This window comes from Nipponia nippon, unplaced genomic scaffold (assembly GCF_047370975.1).
Source record: "Nipponia nippon isolate SJK-2023a ecotype South Korea unplaced genomic scaffold, ASM4737097v1 scaffold_16, whole genome shotgun sequence".
NCBI classification, from domain to species: Eukaryota; Metazoa; Chordata; class Aves; order Pelecaniformes; family Threskiornithidae; genus Nipponia; species Nipponia nippon.
In genome coordinates this window covers 11795102-11812171 of record NW_028262332.1, presented here as the reverse complement: position 1 = coordinate 11812171, position 17070 = coordinate 11795102, and the positions used below count along the sequence as shown (strand labels likewise).

The following is a 17070-nucleotide window of genomic DNA, read 5'->3' as shown; positions in this document are numbered from 1 at the left end:
GGCTGGCAAAGTGGAGAAGCTTGAAGAGAGCCGAGACAACCACTGGAGGGGTTTGCAAGGAAGGCACCGCTTGACTGCACTTGTTTGCAGAAGAGCTTCTTTGCACCTCCAACAAAGGAGGCAACAGTAAGGCAGCCGGTCCTCATCTCAGCTGGCAGAGAGGCTCCACGCCCACGCTTGCAGCATTTTCACAAGCTCCAGAATACGGCCAGAAAGGCTACGTGTGACCATGCAAGGCCAGGTCCTCAGCCTGTGGTCATACAGCAGGCCGAGGAGCTGCACACACAGCAAGATGAACAGATGTGGCACACAGTGGCCAGACTGCTGGTGACACCGTTACCTGGCTGACTGATGACCACGTTTCAATATTCTGCTCTTCCAAGATTAAGTCAGTCACTTCCAGGTAATACTGGCCCAACTGCTCCAACATCTTCAGCTCCTCTCCCTCCTGGACTTCCACATCAGAAACTTGCTTTAGTAATTGAAGCACCGCAAGGAGGTCAGACGACTCCAGCACGGGTGTCTCTCCTTCCCTCAGAACAGTTGCCAAGACATCAAGAGCACCAACAGCAACAGAGAGGTTCATGTCTTGGACATCACTGGTGAAGACGTTCTCAGGAATCTGCCACGGAAAAGAAGTTTTAGTTCAATGCAGAGCCCTGATTCTGCCTGATCGCCAGCTGCGCCCTGGCAATGCCCTGCATGCCCTCGCTGGCGTGAGGACACCTGCCTGGCCAACCAGGCATATCTCAGGGGACAGCCTTGACATTTTGAACTCTCTTGTCCAGCCCCTCAGCCTCAGTGAGACGAGTCAGCCTGAAGCAACACTGTGTTTGTTTGATCACCGCACGAGGTACAGCCGTATTGGTCAGACTGTCTGACAGCAGCTCAGAAAAGGCCACAGGCATAACTGCTGGCAGTGACCTCCAACACCAGTAGGTGCCAGCAAGTCCACGCCAACAGCTCCTGCCTGCTGCCGGCGTCAGCTGCCGCTGCTGGGGCTGCAGGACTCACCACAGTCCTCTCTGCAAGCGTGTTCACACGGCTGACAAGGGAATGGCTGGATTCCAGCTGAGCTTTTTGCAGTTGCCAGTATGCATCTGAGAATCAAACAAAAGCATAACCATTGCTGTGGTGTGTAGCAGCGTGGTTACCACAAGCCATGTTCAAAGCCTGGGGAATGGTGGATAAGTTGGTAGGACAGTCAGGTCTATTTCTAATACAAGATCCCATCCAGAGAGGCAGACTAACACTTCTTTTCTGCCTCCTCCCCATGTCCCCCTGGCCAACGAGTCTGGAGACGCCTGGACTGGGAGACACTCTACAGCATTGCATCCAGAAGCCGTGTAACATGTACAACCACTGCTTAACTGGAGAACAGCAAAATAAGTGCATGCAACTGAAGCAAAGTCACAGCTACAGCAGGTTTTGCATGCGATTTCTTCAGAGCAGACACGAGGCCGCCCCATCACTGGCCATCATCCTAGCTAGGACCTCCAGGATTGAATGCCATGGAAGTAATGAATAAATAAATAACAGATGCTGTACCCTTTCTGTAGCGACAGATAAAAGGCAAAGACTGCAAACAAGATGCGTAACTGAATCCACTGGTGCCAACTTCAAAAACTCGGCATTCCTCAACAGGCCCTGTGGAAACACACAGAAACAGAAGGCGCGGGTCCCCCAGAGACACGCCATCCCCAGCAGCAATCATGTTTCCTGCAAGCAATCCACGAACCCCGCTGAAGACAAAAGCTGTGGGCTGCTCCTTAAGCAGCCCCAGAGCCAGAGCAGAGCAGGGACTGGGCTCAGAAACCCTCCCGACCCGCCTGGTAAATCCTCTCCAGAAGGACCTCGGAGGAGGCGGCAGTGCCAGGTCCCGAGTTTGTGATTTATCAGTAATGTCACACCAGTCTGGCTGAGGGACTGAATCCCTCCTCCCAGCAGAGCGCCGAAGCACTGGGTGTGCAAACCCCAGGAAACAGCACCACTGAGAAGCAAGCCATTTCCCTCAGCAGCAGAGAAAGCCTGTAACTAGCCCAGGACACCTGAGCAGCTGTCTTTGCCAGGGCCATTGCAGGGGTCTTCAGTGACCGAGGGTTTAGTGATGACCGTGCCTTTAAGTGCGATTTGTAAACTGCCCAGCACAGCTCTGAATGTGCTTCTGCTTTCCTTCCCGAAGGAGAAGGACCATTGCACAAACGGCACCAAATTCCCTCTCTAAGGACGGGACCAGCTTCTCGGACTGTCCCTGCGTGCTGACCCCCCACTGCAGAAGGGACCTGCAGCAGCGAGGGGCACGAGACCTACCCGGGCACAGAAACTGCGCCGTCACTTCCTGAACGCTGCTTTCAACCTCCAGAGCGTTTGAGCTCCACCCAAACACCAGGTCTTGCTCCACCACCCAGCACGACCGAACTTTCTCAATCTGCTCCGCGCTGAGGGTGTTCTGCCAGATGTGCAAGTCGGAGATGTTCCCACTGAAGGACTCTTTCTCCTTGAAGGTGCCCCCCAGGGAATCTTGATCCTGTCCAATTATGAAAGTCCCCTGGCCGTAGATAGCCTGGGGGGCAGACGGCCCCACAGCGCACAAACCGCTGGCAGACGCTCTCCTTTTACCGTCGGCGTAGATGGCCCAGGTCCCGTTTCCCTGCTGCCAGGTCACGCAGAAGTGATGCCACTGTCCATCAGCACGGAACACGGGCAGGTATGGGGAATGGTGCCCGTGGACTATCAGAGCAAACCGAACAAAGCCTTCCTCGTCGACAAAGCCACGGAGCTGGAACTCGTTAATAAAAGCTGGCACAGCATAGGAGAAGATGGTAGCGATCTCCTGGGTCCTGGTGTCCCACTGGAGGTGGGCGCAGGCTGTGACAGCAGGCAGGGCTGGGAAGTCAGATAGCACCTTCACGTACTTTGTGTCTGTTTTGTCTCCGAATACCAGGACTGGTACAACGTGGTCCCCTAGAAGGACAAATTTCAGCCAGGACAAAGGAAGATGCACGGGCCAAAGCCTGCTCATCTGCCACAGGGATGAGACCATCATTTTCATTTGCCTCCTACTCAAGCTAAGAATTCACGGACCCTGCAGGCAAGGCCATCCTGCAAGCGTGCAGCAAGGCTTCTGCCTCCCCGTGCCTGCAGGGCATCAGGAAGGCAGGCAAGCTGCCATTGCGTCATTTCAGCAAGTGTAATTTCCAGAAACTTAGTTTTCTAGCAAAGAGGATTGCAAACAAGGAATATGGAAGGAACAACATGTTCCCAAGCATCCCATGCTATAGCAACCAAGAGCATAGTCAAATAAAACCTTTGAGGCATCTGCTATGAGGTGCCTTGCTGCTGGGGAGCGCCCGTTCTCCTGGTCCTGTCTCTAACATCACTGCTCTCCAGGACCCGCAGGTCAGGAACGGCGAGGCTGGGCAAAGCCAGACCTGCTTCACAGGGAGATGGTGCAGGGGGACAGAGCAGAGGAGCCGTTTGCAACTCCCTTCTCTTCCAATGCATTAAAAAATCTTGACAGCGACCAGCTGATGCCCTGGGATCACTGCTGTTCATGCTGCCAGTTCCAGCTTGTGACGGGGGTCCTGGGTGCTACCACAGTGACAATAAAAAATGACTGGCAACTTTTCCAGCCAGATTAATTTTTCAGAATGAAAAAGATTCAGCAATGAACACGTCTCCAAATAGTCCAAGCCCACTTATACTCACGTCTCCATTTTGGTTTGTGCAGGACACCATCCCTTTCGTTTAGCCAGACAGAACCTCTGATGTGGTGGGACTGCAGCAGTTTGCTAAAGGAAGCTCGCTCACTGTCCTGGGGCTCAAAAAGCAGCTGGGCAAAGCGTTGTTCACAGTATCTGTCTGCATGCCACCAGTCCAAAGCAGTGGCCACATATTCGTACACGTGTCTTGAGGTCTCAATTGTGACAGGAGCAAAGCCTGGAGAAAGACACACACAACGTGGAGCAACAGAAAGGCTCTCCAACCCGCTTCCGCGCCACACAGACCACAGGGTCGGTCTCCTGCAGCATCCCCAGGCGTTTACAAACACTGCCTGGTGCACCCCCGAGGAGCTGAAGGCAGGAGCTCATTTCCATATCCAGCCCTCGGGATGTTCGGTGGGCACAGTGTGATGGAAAAGTCCGGACTATATTGGACATAAACCGAGGGACGTCCGTGAGCCTGCTCACAAACGGAAGGGCCAGCCTAGGGCTGGAGCTGGGCCCGCTTCTGTGGGACACGCAAACCCTCGCCGAGCTCAGTCCACAGAAAAAGCTGGCTGTGGCACGCCCAGGGACTGCCCTCGGGGCAGCCTGCTCAAAGCCCTTACCTACAGGCAAATGTCCTCAGTTTATCCAGCTCCTACCAGCTTCTGCATTTGCAGATGCGATTTGCAAGCACAAAATAACCTGTTTTGTTGGCAGTTACAGCGGCACAAAGACTAGCAGCCGAGCAGTACTCACCTGATTTTAGACAGTAATTTCATAGTTAGCCAAGCAAATACTTAGCTATGCAAATATAATTTCAGGCACAAAACGGGGTATCAGAAAAAGCTTCTTTACCTTTGTTTCTGCCTGGACACCTTTTTATGCGTTGTTTCTCTGTGCTGAATATTGCTTGTAAAAACAGACAGAAGTGCTGATAAAACCACTAACCTTTAGAAGTCTGATTCTTGGCAAGGGCTGCAAAGGCAAAGAGACTCCTGGACAGGCTACCGACCTGTTGGAGAGGATGTTTTGTAACATTCAGATAAAGCATTAATATCATCTCAAATACTCCAATTATAAAAATTACTGTAAAACTCACCAGAAAGCTGAAGAACCAAGAATCAGGTCTCAAGTCTCTCCTAAACATGCTGACCAGCTGGAAAGCTTTCGCCCTTTGCTAGAATAAACAAAACATCATTAGAGATGCATTGCAGAGACAGAAGCATGCTGCAGAAAGCTGGTTCTCAGACAAGGCTGCTGGCCTCCCAAAGTCTCGAATCAAAAAAGAGAAAACGACCCTCTCTGAAATACCTGCTCCGGGTAGTACCCTATCAAAATAATTCTCAGTTCTTAAAGAACTCAAGGTCTCAGTTTAACATTTGTTTCCAGGATACAGAATAATTAATCATAAAACATATACAGATGTGCGATAGTAATAGGCAAGTTAGCAGAGCCTCCTTATCTGCATTAAATACATAAAAAAGCCATCATAAATTGCATTGTTAAACAGTGTCACATCACTGGCAGCTTTTCTCCTTTCTTTTAAAGCCGGCAGGAACACAGCACCAGCACCGATCCTGCAGAGCGGCAAGCGCAGCCTGCGCGACCAGCGCCTGAACGCAGAGCTCAGCACCGCGGAGCTCGGCACCGCAGAGCTCAGCGCCACGAAGCCGTCCCGCAGCGCTGCCCCATGCCGGGACGCTGCGGGGAGCCCCCGCCTCGCCGCCGGACGGAAAGCCTGAGCGTGAGGCCGTATAAAACCTAGCAAAGTCGTAGAAAAGGGTATGTAAAGATACAAACGTGGAAACTGGCAATGAGATCTCCAATGCAAACAAGTCCTAAAGCTGCCTCTCGGCACTGCCACTGCCAGTCACCTCCCTGCTCCCAACGGGACGCTGCGCGCCCAGAACAGCACACGTTGGAGCACTTTGCTGCTAAGGGAGTAAGGGGATCGGTTCTGAAGCCCCGACTCTAAATACATCCACAACCAGTCTTCCAAAGTGCAGCAGTGACTCTCTAAACGCAGAAGGCAGCTCCAGGCCCCCCGGGGAGAAGCACGTTTGGCTCCGCGCTCCTCGGCTCGGTGGGGGACGGGAGCCAGCAGCGCCCCGCCAGCGGACCGGCCCCGGCCCCGGCCCCTCCGCCCCCCGGCCCCGGCCCGTCACCGCTCCAGGGGGGGCCCCGGCGGTGCCACCGCGGGAAAGCTGCAGCGGCCCCGGCAGACAAACACGGCAGCGACCGCCGATGCAGCGGGCGGCGCGGGCGCCGGGGGCCCGGGGCCGGGGCTCGCTGCGGCGCAGCCGCCGGCGGGACGAGCCCGAGGGCCGGGCTGGCAGCGGGGGGGCCGGGCGGCAGCCACGGCCCCGACGGAGAGGGGGTCCCGCGGCCGGGCCGCCCCGCTCTGCTCCGCGGGGCCACCGCGCCCCGCTCCGCACCCCGCGCCCCGCTCGGCTCCCCGCGCCGCGCCGCACCCCGCGCCCCGCTCCGCACGCCCCGTTCCGCACGCCTCGTTCCGCACGCCCCGTTCCGCACACCGCTCGGCTCCCCGCCCCACGCCGCACACCGCGCCCCGCACCCCGCGCTCCGCACCCCGCGCCCCGCTCGGCTCCCCGCCCCGCTCCGCGCTCCGCACCCCGCAGCCGCCCGCAGCCCGCCCCGCCGCCGAGCCTCCTCCGTGCCGGGCGCCTCGCCCCTCGCAGCCCCGCTCGGCTCCGCGGCTCCCCCGCCCCGCAGCGCCGGGCCCGGGCCGCACAAAGGCGCTGCCGTTCCCCGCGCCGGGCCGCCCCCGCGGGCAGGGCCGGGCCGGGCGGCGGCACGGAGGGCGGGGGTCCCGGGGGCCGGGGCTGGACCGGGCCGGGCCGGGCCGGGCCGGGCGGGCGGCGCCTGAACGGCGACACCGAGTCCCAGGGGCGGTGCTGGGCTCGGGGACACCCCCCCCGCAACCCCCCCCCCGCAACCCCCCCCCCCGCTCCCGAATCCCACGACGGCTCCTGCAGCTCGCTCCGCTCCCGACGCCCTCGCCCCGGCTGACAGCAAAGCACTCACAGTCCTCCCCGCTCCGCAACCTGTGCTGGCAGCGCGGGGGATCTTCTTCCCAGGCAATCACTTCTCCGTGGAAGTCCCCGATAAAGCTTCCCGGGAAATCTGGCACGTGCTCTTGGCAGGAAAATCAGGCGGTGGGGGAGTTACCGGGGATCCGCACAGCAGCAAGAGTCTAATACCTGCATGCTCGGGAGCGCAGGTGAAGAAGGTCAGGTCTAGAGGAGATGTCTAGGAGGACAAACGAAACCCCCGGGCTGATACACGAGCAGGGGCAGGGCTGAAAGGCAGAGTCGCACGGGCAGGAGCTCGGCAGGGCACCTCCAGCGCGTCCCCCGCCTGATTTCCTCGCCGAGCGGCCTCAGCGTTCTGGCGTTTCCTCAAGCCCGGGCCCACGGCAGCCGCGGGGAGGACGTGACGGCCACCTCTCCCCGCCTCGCAGGACAGAGCTGCTCTTTTGGTTAATGCCCACTCACTTTTGCTACAGCAACAGGCACGCAGTCCCCACTCCTCCCCTCCCAGTGCATGCTTGAATCACACCATGGATTCACGGGCAACTGGCTTTTGTTCTTCAGGGTCTTCGTCCGGGAATGAAGGCAATTACCGCATCCCAGCGCCTCTGCTCGCTGCAATAAATCTCTCACAGAAGAATGGACCTTGGAGGCAGCTGCTCTGGGCTGCTTAGTCACCGCTGCCACTTGGGAAAGGGCCTGGCACTCAGGACAGCATGGCACAGAGCACCAAAGGCTTGCCAAGCTGCGTGGCCGCACCGGGAGAGGGCTCTGCAACTCACTGCGGTTTGGCCAAAACTGGATCCTGCTCCCCGAGTGATGGAGGGAGCAAAGGGTGCGAGGCAGAGCCCAAGTTCGCACCAAAGATCTTTGGAGGAAAAGCGCAAAGTGTTTTTCAAACTTACGGCTGGATTAGGTTTAATAAGAGTTAGAGTTCCCCAGCAGATAATAAACTATTTTCTTTATGCCCCTGTCTTAGACAGAATTAAACACCTTTTGTAGCAGCACTAAATGCAGTTTTCTGGTAGCATTAGAAACAGAATCCAGCCCGCAGCCTCCCGCATTGCTCCTCTTTTCTGTAGCCATAAAAATCAACCATCCTCTGTGCACATGCAGAGAGCTGAAGACAAGTTTCTTACTGTGCTTACTGAATGCCACCGGAGTTTCTAACCTCACCTACACAAGTTCTTTGGATTTAAACGTGAACTAACTTCCATAATCACACACTGGACTTTCAAATAAGACTTGATGCTCTGGCTGGAATCAAGGACGCCTCTGGAGACTCCGGCAAGAGCGCTTCGCTGGCGTTTCAAAGGAAGGGCGACAGCCAGCACATGGAAGGTAATAATTGGCACCTTGCTGTCCTTCCACCTAAAATCGCAGCTAAAAGGCCCCAAAGAGTGCAGGCTCCTGGGCTGCTGAGCAGGTCCGGAGAGCGGGGCCCAGCGCCTGGCCCGCAGGACGCTTCCTTGGCCCTCGCGGCTCTCCGGAGGATTCCCTGCGGCCGCGCACGCGCGTGGGCGCTGCCATCTGCTCCTTGCCATGGCAGCAGAGCCATCGCCACCAGCGCTGGTAATTCATCATTGTATCGGCACTGATTCCCACAAAGCAAATACTCCAGCCAGGCAGCTGTCTCCTTAGGGCAAAGGCAGCTCCTGAAGTCAGCCTCCATTCATACATCTCAAAATAAATTAGAAATAACAGAGTTCTTTGAGTTAAGAGATGTCCATCCAAGAAGACCTCGGCAAGCAGACATATGACCTTGGGACGGTTAGATGGTAAAATCCCAATGTACTTTAATGCCTGTAAATCTCTCTAATAAGCAGCTGAGCAAAGGGCAAATTGTGTTGTGCAGTTTGGGTGATGCTGTCACTCCGGGTTAGCTTATTTTAAATAGGTTGCAATTCTGTTTACATGCAGTCAATTTAAAAAATCAGCTCAGGTGCATTTTAGGAAGTGTTATCCTTACCAGTTAGTAAACCCTGATCTGCCACCCTCAAGGCACATCTTTCACACAACCCTTGGAAGAGCTTCCCAGCACATGGGCTAGCAACATGTTAATCTTTATAAATCAAATATTTGCCAAGTGGAGTAGAAAGCCATGTGTCTAAGCAAGATGCATTGAGAAATGGAACAAAGCACTGCGTGTGTCAGAGATCACTCGGTCATGTTGCAAGCCTGTCCCTCGCAGAGTTATCCTTCAAAATAACATTTCCCTAGCCCAGCTGTAGATGTTATTCTACTCCAGCATTTGTTTTTTCCCACTTTTTACTGCACAAACCTGACCCTCTCTCTGACCAAGCTCCTCCTCATGGAGTTTAACGTCACCCAGCCTTTCTCTGAACTAGATTGGGATCCGAGCTCAGACAGGGCTTGCCAAGTGTTGACTTAGGAGGCATTGGTAGAAGAGATGCAGGCTTACCTCCCTCCCGCCTCGTAGCGGGGCTGTGAAAGTATCTCACACGCCTGCTGTATCTCAATTATTTTACACTTTCACCCATCTGAAAATTTCACAAGCTGCTGTTTGGTGCTGATGCCTCACACCGATACCAGCCCTGCTTCTGCAGTTCAAAGCTGCCTTGGTACCCTTGTTTATCTGCATATGGATGTTTCTCTGCTTCAGCAAGGGATACTGCTGTTGTCGGGTTTGGGAGGAACAGAAAGCACAGAGTCTCCATCCTAATAAACCATCTTCAACTGTCCAACTACTTATTATTCAGAAAGAAGAGTGAAGCGGCTGCTGCTCCTCTCTCGGCTAATGCTGAGTACCCGAGAAGGGGCAGCGGGCTGCCTGTGAGTGCACAGGTAAGAATTTGAGCCTTCTGCTGCCTCTCACTCGGGCACTTCCCTGCGCAGCGCAGACGGAGCCCAGATGTCTCTCACATGCCGAAACTAAAACTCCAAGCTGCTTCTGTGGGGCCAAAGCACTTCTGCTTTCCAGTTCCACCAACAAAGCCTTCCACCAGATGCCGTCCACCCCAGCACGAGGGCATTGCAAACGGGCCGTCTGTAACTTCCACAGAAGAAAGTCTGTGGCAGACTTAAGGCTGAGAATGGACAGCCTACCAGTGGAACAGGAACAGGACTAATGGATTTCTGAGTGTGTTCTCAGCCTGTAAAGTCAACACATCCCTGGAACAGACACTTCTGTGCTAAAGCTCCTCTCCTTTTCCTTCTCACATCCCTGAGATTCCCGTGTGTAAAGACAAACGGGAGCTTGCTGTCCCATGAAATCCAGCTGGCTGAAAGGCTGCTGGCTTCTGCTCCTGCAGGACCTCCAGGTCAGCTCTCCCAAAAGAAGACTCATCAGTACTCAGGAAGCAATTAACACTGCATTGCGGTGATCCGGTCACGGCACAGCTTCCCGCTGTTCCAGCTGACAGGGAGACGTCAGTCCAGGACATCCCATGTCTGTCACTCCAAGCAAGCTGTTAACACACGTTATCACTCTCACATGGATGAAGCTATCAGAAGCAGCAGTGCCTGGAAAAATCTGGACAACTCTTCCACCTCCTCTGGACAAAGTCACAGCATCACCACCCAACATCCACGCACGCATTGCCCAGAAGACTGGTCCGTAGCTACACAGCAACCACGGACCGGCCAAGCTAGCTAGCAGCAGTCATCAAGTGCACAGTTTGCTCTTCGGACTTTGGATCGTGGATGCAATTTCACATTCACAGCTCTGCAGGAGAGAGACAGGAGGACACGTGTTCAAGCTAATTCTTCAGGTTTCCAAACAAGCGTACTTATTCTGCACACTAAAAGTCTACACTGATTTGCTTTTATGGCCAGACACCTGCATGTTTGGCAATCCCATTATTTGTCCAGTTCTCTCGATTTCCTCTCCCCCTCTCCTTTCAAGTCTGTCACATCAGGGTTGACCAAACTTCTTGATGCTACAAGCTTCACGTCAAGAGCCTGGTACGTCAGGGATATGTCCCTAAGGAAGCCGAGGGGAGAGGCTACAAGCTCCCAAGCAGGAAGAGCAATACCTTCCCAAGGGGACGGAGTGACCCACGCGTGCAGGTCTCAAGAGCCTGTCTGTACCGGCTCGCCTCCTCGCACAGCAAAACGCCCCATTCACCCTGCAGCCCTCACCCCACCATGCCCCCGTTAGCAGCAGCGTGGCCTGCCTTCAGCACATGTCACACCACAACTGCTTGCAAATGGGGAGCTGTGCAAGAGCTCTGCGGTGAGTATCTGTGTCTCCTCTCCCTGTTTTGTGCACTGCTGAAAGTACAGCTTGGGAGCTGTCACTGAAGACATTACTTTGTGGCATATGGGAATCGTAAGTTATATGCCTGGGGAGATGGAACTTACAGCAAGGAAAAGATTTTCCTAATTTACCTCTGTGGCTTCCCTGTTGGAAGATGCCTGCCTGTTGGAAGAACTCCTGCACCAGCAGAAAAAAAGTTTGAGACTTGCTGATCCATTATTTTATTCTAATAGTGTACTCTAAACCAGCTGCGGTGGTTAGCTGCTTCCCTTGCAGGTTCAGTACTGGTCACAAGAAGCGGCTGAGACTCCTTGTGTTGCTGCATTGCTTTCAGGGCCTTTGTAGGGTTAGTAATTTGGGAGACTTTTAAACATTCAGAGTGCCAAGTATGGAGCATTGCCCAGGGCTTAAAACTTGCATTAGTTGGGTAAAAAATCTATTCCACAGATGCCGGTACGTAGTCCTAGCCCTGGCTAAGCAATGCAGAGCTCCCACTGCAGCTTCGGTGCACAGAGCCCCGCTTGGTGCTGATTTCCTATGATACAGCGCTGACAGCAAGGCATCTCAGCTGAGAAGGGAGCATTTCCTCCACAACCCCAGCCTTATATTTCTAAGGCCAATGATCCTATTCCAGTGCTGTTTTGCTTTCTAGACTTGTTTGTAGAGTTAGATTTAACCAGGGTTTTATTTTGTTGTTTTTGTTTCTTAAACGCCCCCAAGTCTCAGTGAGGTTTGTTTTAACAATCTCTTGCGGACATGCCAGCCTTAATCTCACTCTTCCAGGCCCCTCTTATTGTCTGGGATGAAAGCGCAACGCAGAGCCTCCCCTGCTAATTGCCAGCTCTATGTTTCCCAGTGACAGGCGTATTGTCTGGAGGAACAGAGCCAATTGTGTCCCTGCGCAGTGGGGCATCAGCTGCTGATATTAGAGAGCCTTTCAGGGGACCTTGGGCATGGCTGGTTATTTAGTGCCATCATTTATAACAAATCTGTGTAGCCTAGAAACTTTTAATAGAAAAAATAGGACCTGCCTTTATTATTCATCAATCTTTGGCTTTTTTCTCAAGCTGCTAACTACTCCTAAATCTCCCATCCTCCTACCAGCAAGACAGGGCATTTGGTTCCAATCCTCTTTGAAACACTAAATCTCTCTGATACCCTTTTTCCATAGTTTCCTAATAAAGGGGTTTTGCTGGTTTAACCAGATGCCCACTGTGGACCTACTTTAACCTGTAATCACAGCTAGCAAAAAGTTTGCAAGTTGTTATTCCTGTGGGGTGCATTCTGAAGCAACGGGGCTCGTCGATATGGATGGGGTTAGGTTCACAAACATCACGGAGAGGTGGTTTGTGTCCTCTGGAGATCCTGAGTAACAGCCCTGAGGCAGGGAGCTCGCTTCGGGGGACAGTGACTCTGCGCCTGCCTTATCAGGTAAAAAGAGGGGCTCTGGTGCTCAGACGGAGTGAGGAAAGGCAGCAGCAAGAGAGCTCCTGAGAGATGAGAGGAAAAAGGACAAGAACAATATTAGCCCCAGATCGCATCTGTCTTTCCCATTTTTCACATTAAAGGGTAAAGCTTTCCATACGTGACTGTTGCACAACAGCAGAGCTCCAGCCAGCACTGCAGCACCATGCGACCAGAGACGCAACAGACCATTAAGCAGATGGCCCAAGTTCTCGCTGCAGGAACCTGGCAATCGAGAAACCATCTCTTCACTGGATTTAATCACGTCAGTCACAAGACAGGAGGGAGGGCCTACAAACAACCGGCATAAGCAGTTCCACATCAACTTACGGGAATACAGATGTTGAGAAGAGGAAGCGTGTTGTGTCTGGCTGAGCCCTGGGTGCCTTCGCAGTTTTGGAGCAGCGTTTCGGTCAGACTAGCCCTGGCAAGGAGGTTTCCCCTTAGTTCTGCTCTCTCTCACACTGTGCAACATCAATACGTGCATCCAATAACCAGTGCTGGGAGACCTGTGCCGACGTGCAGGTATCACACCAAGGAGCATGAGCAGCCCTGAGGGACACAGTGGTCCCCTGGGGCCACGGTGCCTCCCTGGAGACCCTCCCTGGGCTGGCCGTGGAGTCACAGCATCTCCCTGCAGTACGCACTCTTGCCCAGCAAAGCAGACCCACCCCCACACAGAAGACTCTTTAAAATACCTTATGACTATTTATACAAAGCAACAGTGAGCAGTAAGAAAAGTAATTCTGGCTTTTATAGCTTAAAAAGGATGTGAGGCTTTGCTTCTACCAGGTACAGAGTGAAGCTTTTTCCCAGTGCCAGATAATTAACCCGGTGAGGCTGGAATGATCAGTTCAGCAGTTTATCAGCTGCTGTCAGTATCTGAGCTACTCTCAGTTTTACCTCCAGGATGTTCGGTGGTTCCTGTTGTGATCCCAGGGAAGACAAAAGCATTTTGGGTCCCATGGGATGAAATAGAGACTCGGCTCCAAAGCAGTATTGTGGGTTTATCATCACTTGTCCATTTGAATGAGACAATCGGACACTTCCCTACTCATCAGCTCTTCCCATCTTTGTCAGAATTAGGACATTAAGCTAGATTCCTGTCACAGAGATACCAGTAATAAAGGTTAAACGTGGATATTTAGACCACAGAATTGTAAAATAGGCTCAGGTGTTATAACAGAAGCTCCACATGTTGCTTTGAAGCTCACGGAAGAGAGCCATCTCTTCCAACGCTGCCTTGGTTTTCCCTGCCCAAGGGGGAACGAAGGGGTAGTGCTTGGCAATGAAAGCACAGGGAGAACCGGAGATTCACAGGACGTGTAATTGCTCCCTCAAGGACAAGTCACTGCTCAGATGAGGCTGTCGCTTCCTTCCATCCCTTTTGGGTGCAATCCAGGTGATCGTTTGGATTTTCTAGCCCAGCGTCAACTCTACTGTACTCACCTGCTGTCTGCAGGCAGAGAGGAAAGGCGGCAGCAACCTAGATACAGACCCACCCTGAGATTATGAAGGGACGATCTGCACATACGGCATTCTCAGAGCTAGGAAGACCCCAGTCTAACAGCTTGCCCATTTCTAAGAGGCTTCCTTCACGCTCCCCAGCCATCCCTGGTGTCACTGAGCCCGACTGCAACATTTGGAAGGGGCTGAACCCGCTAGAGGACACCGACACTCTCAGAGAGGAGCAAGCAGAGCCGGGGAAGCTGTGGGCTGTGATCCACACACACCTGCAAGAACAGCAGCATCTGCAGCAGGTTGTTTTTCAAGAGCCAGGCATCGCTCCCTACTTCCCTGCAGTTTTCTTCATGCTGGATTGCAGTACCCCTGGCTGCCCAGCTCCCCATCACCCCAGTTTAAAATTGGGTCCTCACTGCTCAGTATTCCCACTGTATTTTTCTTCCCACCTCACTCACATCTCGTGGTATTCCTCAGTGCCAACGGGAAACACTTTTCCTGCAATACGGCAGGTCACAGCTATAAAATATATACAGCCTCTACCTGCTGCTCCAAATGTGTTCTGCAAATGTGAATGCTTACAGGTTACCAACACCTATTTTTGGAAGTTTAGCCTGTGTCAATAACGACTGTACCTCTGCGGTCATGTTCAGTCGACTCCAATGCATATTCACAGCCCAGATGGAGACCCCCCACTTCACATCCCTTTTAATGACACACAGCAGCATCTCGGAGAGCGGCACGGAGACCTCTTCGTACCTTAAACTCTCTTCCTCCTCTCCCAACTCATGTAGTTTTGCCAGCTTGTTCTGCCAGAACCTAAATAAATCTGAAAACTTATTCCAGGACTACTAACAGAAGGACTTTTGCAATTGTCAACGGAACACCAGAAATTCAGGCACTTCTCCTAACCAGTATTGACAAGTGATAGACAGTAGCATAATGATTCGAGTAGCATAATGCTAGAAAATAGTGTAAGATCAGCACTGGACTCTCGAGTTTCTAGCACCCTGTAGCATTTAGCTGAAAGCAAGCAAAGGGCTCCCCGTGTACTTCATTCGTTCCCCTCCCACGGAGGCAGACAGCCTATTTCTTACGTCTACACCTCTGCCAGCTCCGTTTTCACCATTCAGAAAATGGTTCTTTCAGAAACTCTTGGGAACTTGCTTCACATTTCAGTGCATCATCCCCTTGACTGCAACACTTGTCTGCTCCCAGCTTCAACCTCTTCTTTCAGTTTTCAAAGTAATGAGGACACCCGCTTGGACTCAGGTCAACTCTCTAGTTCCTGTAATGAGTTTAAACACCTCAAACACACCTCCTGCTTTTGGAAGCTACAGTTGCACAACAAAGAAGATCCCTGAGAGGTCACCTTCTGTCCTGACCCGGGCAAGCACTTACTCGATTAGCTTTGTTTTAGCCACAGGTTGGTAAAGTTTTAGTCTATCTAGTTCTGATCTTGTCAGAATTGTATTTAAATTCTTCTGACAGATTCTTGGCCTGCAGCTTGTTAACAGATCGTTGTTGAGGCAAGATGTTTGAAATTAGAGTGGTTTTGAACAGGAGAGACACATGGCGCGTTTATTCTCCAGTTCAGTGATTATCTCTCTGCCTGGCTCCGCTCCTAACACGAGTTCACCCTGGGACGTTACAGGAGTTGCTGGCTAGTTTGGGAGCTAGCGGGTGTGTTGGAATATGCATGAGGCAGCCACGACCGGGGTTCAGGCACAACTGCAACATGCGCTTTCAGGTTCTGGACAATTTGCATTGCCTCTGGCCAGCTCTAATGAAAATCAGTCCCCTGCAGGGCGGGATGGTGCAGGGCCCCAGCGTACTCTCCCACGAGTCCTGCGGACAGGCGTTGAGCATAAGGACAGTCAGCCTTCAGTTAGCCGGACTTCAGGCAGCAGAGATACAAGTGTGGCTACTCACAGCACAAGAAAGCATTTCCTAGGTTTCTCTAATTGACTGTCATTTCACACGCTTGTGCCAGGGGTGATTTGTCACCTTTTCTTTTGAACGGTTGTAGGCATCAGTCCCATAGCCACAAGCTACTGGGCACCACACTCCCACCAGCGCTATACTGGGATCCTTGCTGGCTTTTACCCGACAGAGCTGCAGGCTGCACTGCTGTACTCGGAGCCCTCGAGACTGCCTCAGCGTGTGCCGCTGTTGGGCTGACCGTGGCGATCAGGGCTGTCCGGCTGTCCTTTGAAAACCTTCAACAAACAGGTTTAGGTGCCAAGTTATTCCATCGGAGAGTGCTGGACCAATGGAAACCCTCTGCCCATCACTCTGTCCCGGTACAGAAAACCAATCCTGTCTCTACAGGATCAAAAGCCTCATCTACTAAGACTTTATTTTTTGCAACTCCCTTATTCTAGAGAGCAAAACATTGACTGATGATTTACACTTGTTACCCTGAAGAAACAGCACGTTTGTCTTTCATACTGCAAGAGCAGGTGCAAGCTTCGTAGAGTAAAACTGTACTGAAGATTTTGCTAAACATTCCAAATTACCCAATGTCTCTTTAAATAAAGTCCAAGAATTTAAGATGTCATTTGGCACTCACGCACAAAGCAAGCACTGAAACCAGGCAGGGTATAAATGCAGACACTAAAATACCTGGGAGTTTATACATTACATACACACGCATACTGTAAAGACATAGGCTTCAGCTTGAATGCCCACCTGCTGAGAAAAACACTAACACTCCTTGTATCCCAAGTAAGTTTTTAAAAATGTGTCTGGAGTGCTATTTAACTTCCCTGTCAGATGTCTTGTAGGATGATAAACCTGGATTGCAGCTTTGTTAAGGCTAGAAAAAGATTTCAGGACTGCTTTAAAAAATAAAGAGAAAAGTTTGCATTCTTCAGGCTTCAGCACAGTTCATCATACCAGGTGAAGGTAAGCCCGGAAAGTACATAGCCCTAGATTTTCAAGAGGATATTTCAGACAGTGCAAAGATGACCTTCCTCATGCTAAACAAACCGCTGACAGTCCATCTGCTGTCTGTCAGCGGGCCATGCGAGCACTCCTGTGCATATTGGCCCAGAACCTTAGAAATTCATTTAACTTGACACTCTTCTCCCCAGCGTGCTTTCTTCTAATACTGGTAGGCTTACCACGCTCTTCAGAACAGGACCATCACATCATGTCCCTTCCAACC

General features: G+C 52.5%; 1 protein-coding gene across 6 annotated transcripts in view; it reads right to left on the bottom strand.

Moving 5' to 3' along the window:
- Window positions 1-7218, bottom strand: part of ADGRD2 (adhesion G protein-coupled receptor D2) — a 30191-nt gene extending 22973 nt beyond the window's left edge. For 4 of the 6 annotated variants that reach the window (XM_087753445.1, XM_087753447.1, XM_087753449.1 and 1 more), the window contains exons 1-8: window positions 6340-6439; window positions 4807-4884; window positions 4656-4719; window positions 3709-3939; window positions 2311-2964; window positions 1549-1647; window positions 1015-1100; window positions 341-622 (exon numbers count right to left, since the gene is read on the bottom strand). In XM_087753445.1, coding sequence (XP_087609571.1) covers window positions 341-622; window positions 1015-1100; window positions 1549-1647; window positions 2311-2964; window positions 3709-3939; window positions 4656-4719; window positions 4807-4854 — 1464 coding nt within the window. In that variant the 5' untranslated portion in view covers window positions 4855-4884; window positions 6340-6439. Of the gene's footprint in view, window positions 1-340; window positions 623-1014; window positions 1101-1548; window positions 1648-2310; window positions 2965-3708; window positions 3940-4655; window positions 4720-4806; window positions 4885-6339; window positions 6440-6752 lie in introns of those variants that run through there. The other 2 variants (XM_087753446.1, XM_087753450.1) reach the window with 2 other exon arrangements.
- Between the last annotated feature and the right edge of the window lie 9852 nt (window positions 7219-17070).